We start from the raw sequence: 2699 nt of genomic DNA, 5'->3' as shown, positions 1-2699 counted from the left end.
ACTGAGGGGCAGATAGCACACCTTCTGCAGCTCGAACTCCCTGTACACGGCCGCCAGCTTCCGGCAGCGCCTGGCAGCTCTTCCCAGCTCCGCCAGGACCTCAGCGTGGCTCTGGAAGCAGTGGGTAAACTCCTGCGGGCACGAGAGAACAGCGTTGGCCTGTGGGCTGGGGGCGGGCAGCTGAAGCCTGGACAGACTCCAGGTTGGGGGGCAGGGGCATGGCCGCGGGCTACCGCCAGCCATGCCTGCTGCCCACACCGACCTGTGGCGTGGATGCACGGGATGCTCCCCAGCTGGAGGTGAAGGATGGAGGCGGGCCTGTGCCTGTGGGCTGCAGCGAGCGAGCGCAGGGCATGGAGGTGACACCCTGGCGGCCGCTTGGGCTCAGAGCTGGCACTGGAAGGCTCGCTCAAGAGCAGAGCGAGGTGGTCGTGTCGTCATAGAATTTAAAAAGCTTCAAAAACAGGGGCTCCCTGTGTCACCACCCTCCTGCCCTGGCCTCCCAGCCACTGCCCTGCCTGGCTCGGGCCTTCCGCAGACGGGATGCCCTCCAGTGCCCAGCCTTGACTGCAGCCCCCCTGCCCCACACATACCACGGTGTCCGCCTTCACGTTGGACGGGGACCAGAACACCGGGCCGCCCAGGTGGTTCAGCCTGCGGAGCGCAGTGTCCTGGTGGCTGGGCCCAGGCCTGCCGTGCCCACGGTGCACATGTGACAGCGCACGCATGGGGATTCTGGGTTTACGAAGATGCCGTGTGCTAAAGTAGCCCTCCCTTTCTAAACGGTCTGCTGTTGCACCACCCGTTCAAAGACCCTGACGTCGACCGTGAGGTCTGAGGCGATCCGACGGCTCTGTACGCGGGGGCCTTCAGGCGGTCCAGGGCCGGTGGCTAAGGCAGTGGGACCACACAAGACCAGCTGTGCAGTATGCCTGATCCCGCGGCTCGGAAAACACCCATGACAGCATGTGCCTGAGCCCCGAGAATGGAGGGGGACACCATGCCTTACCCCCACTCCTGTTCCAGGGAGTGCACATGCCCTATAGCAATTTTTATTTAAAAAACAAAAACAAAAACAAAAACTGAACTATGAGGGTGCGCTCCACTCCTGTGGGCGATCAGGGCTGCCCTGAGAACTCCCGGGCCCCGGTCCTAAGGGGAAGGCTGTCCTCAGGGGACGCAAGCTGTGGGGACCCCTGTTCTGAATGAAACCCCTTTATCTCTTCGTAGTTTTGCCTGGGGGGCAGGGAAAAGTGAGAAACTGCCCCCCGGGGGGATGGCCACGCTGTCCGTTCTCCTGGGTTCTGGGGCACATGTGTACACATGCTGGTCTGAGATGGGGGGGCTACGTGGGGCCCAGTGCCTTCACTTCCATGCTTCGAGGACCCTGTAGCAATGGAACGCCGTTTTGGGGGTGCTGCTCTGTAGAACCCTCGGGAGAGGCAGCAGGCCACGTGCGGCCCAGCAGACTAGTGGCCGAGCCACATAAAGAGCCAACCTACCTGTAGCCGCCGCATGCCTCTGAGCAGGACGTCCCCGACTCGCTGATGATGACCTGGTGTCTGGGCGCCGGGGGGCCCTTCCCTGGAGCAGAGAGGAGTGGCTCGTACCATGTCCCTCTTCAAGCCCATGAGCCATACCACGACACGCTAGTGTCACCGTCTGCTCGGGCCAGTCGTGACCCGTCCTCGTGGCTCAGAGCGGGACAGCTGCCGCAGCCGGCGAGCCCCTCCCAGACGGCCCCAGCAGAGGGGGTGCCTAGCTCGCCCTGCCCCTTCTTTATCAGGGACAGGATGGACACAGGGCGCTCTGTAGCCCACCTTTCCCCAGGGTTCGAGAGCAGGCTGCTCCCGTCCTTTTCAGGGTGCACGTCAGACGCAGAGGGAAGTGAGAAATGCCCCGAGGGGATGCCCCGCCGCAATCCCGCCTCCATTCTCTCCTCAGGCTCTCGGCACACACAGGCGCCTGGCCCGGACGTGGGACGTGGGCCATGGGCTGGCTATGTGAGACCCGGCACCATGACCACCACGCCCTGCCGGCCCATGAGACACTACAGCGACAAGGTGCTTCTGAACGAATGCTGAAGGCCGTTCCTGACGCCAGTGGTACCATAAGGGTTGGGGGTCCACATGGGAGCCAGAGGGGGACCACGGGGCGCGGAGCCTTACCAGAGCGCCAGCCTCTGCTCCACCTCGCGCAGGAAGCCTCTGTGGAACTCGTAGAGGGGGTCAACGTTGGAGAAGAGCAGGGTCATCAGTGTGGCGGGCATGGCGTCCTCCTTGACCACCGCGCTGCGGAACCACTGCGGGAGAGCGGGCGTGACTGCGGGCACACCAACCAACACGTGGAGCCCTACAACAGCCCCGCACACACGCCCGCGCGGCCTCCGTCAGCCCTGTCGCCAGCCTCCGTGCTGACGCCTCATTTCCAGACAGGACAGAGCAATTGAGGCCATTTCTAGGGGACACATTCACGGAGGCTGGGCAGCCCAGAGCCCGGGTCCCGACCTGCGGTCGAAGCAGGTCTAAGGAGGGCAGGGTGCGGCCATGTGGCCCAGCCCCGGCCAGCTGCGTACCACGGCCAGGACTTCCAGGTCCTTCAGGTAGGTCCGCTCCGTGGCCAGGATCTCCTTTGCAATGAAGTAGGCCTGGTCCTCCGGCACGCGCTGGAAGCAGCAGAGTGGCCGTGAGCGGCACGCG

At 64.1% G+C, this 2699-nt stretch overlaps 1 protein-coding gene across 1 annotated transcript in view; it reads right to left on the bottom strand.

The window, feature by feature from the left end:
• Nucleotides 1-2699, bottom strand: part of FARP2 (FERM, ARH/RhoGEF and pleckstrin domain protein 2) — a 107146-nt gene that overhangs the window by 11966 nt on the left and 92481 nt on the right. The window contains exons 15-18 of the mRNA XM_027766999.1: nucleotides 2576-2665; nucleotides 2169-2302; nucleotides 1503-1584; nucleotides 1-132 (exon numbers count right to left, since the gene is read on the bottom strand). The exon at nucleotides 1-132 is cut by the window's left edge and continues 106 nt beyond it. Coding sequence (XP_027622800.1) covers nucleotides 1-132; nucleotides 1503-1584; nucleotides 2169-2302; nucleotides 2576-2665 — 438 coding nt within the window. The remainder of the gene's footprint in view (nucleotides 133-1502; nucleotides 1585-2168; nucleotides 2303-2575; nucleotides 2666-2699) is intronic.

This window comes from Tupaia chinensis, unplaced genomic scaffold (assembly GCF_000334495.1).
Source record: "Tupaia chinensis unplaced genomic scaffold, TupChi_1.0 Scaffold143823_1, whole genome shotgun sequence".
Lineage (NCBI taxonomy): Eukaryota > Metazoa > Chordata > Mammalia > Scandentia > Tupaiidae > Tupaia > Tupaia belangeri.
This window is presented reverse-complemented; position numbering and strand designations above follow the sequence as displayed.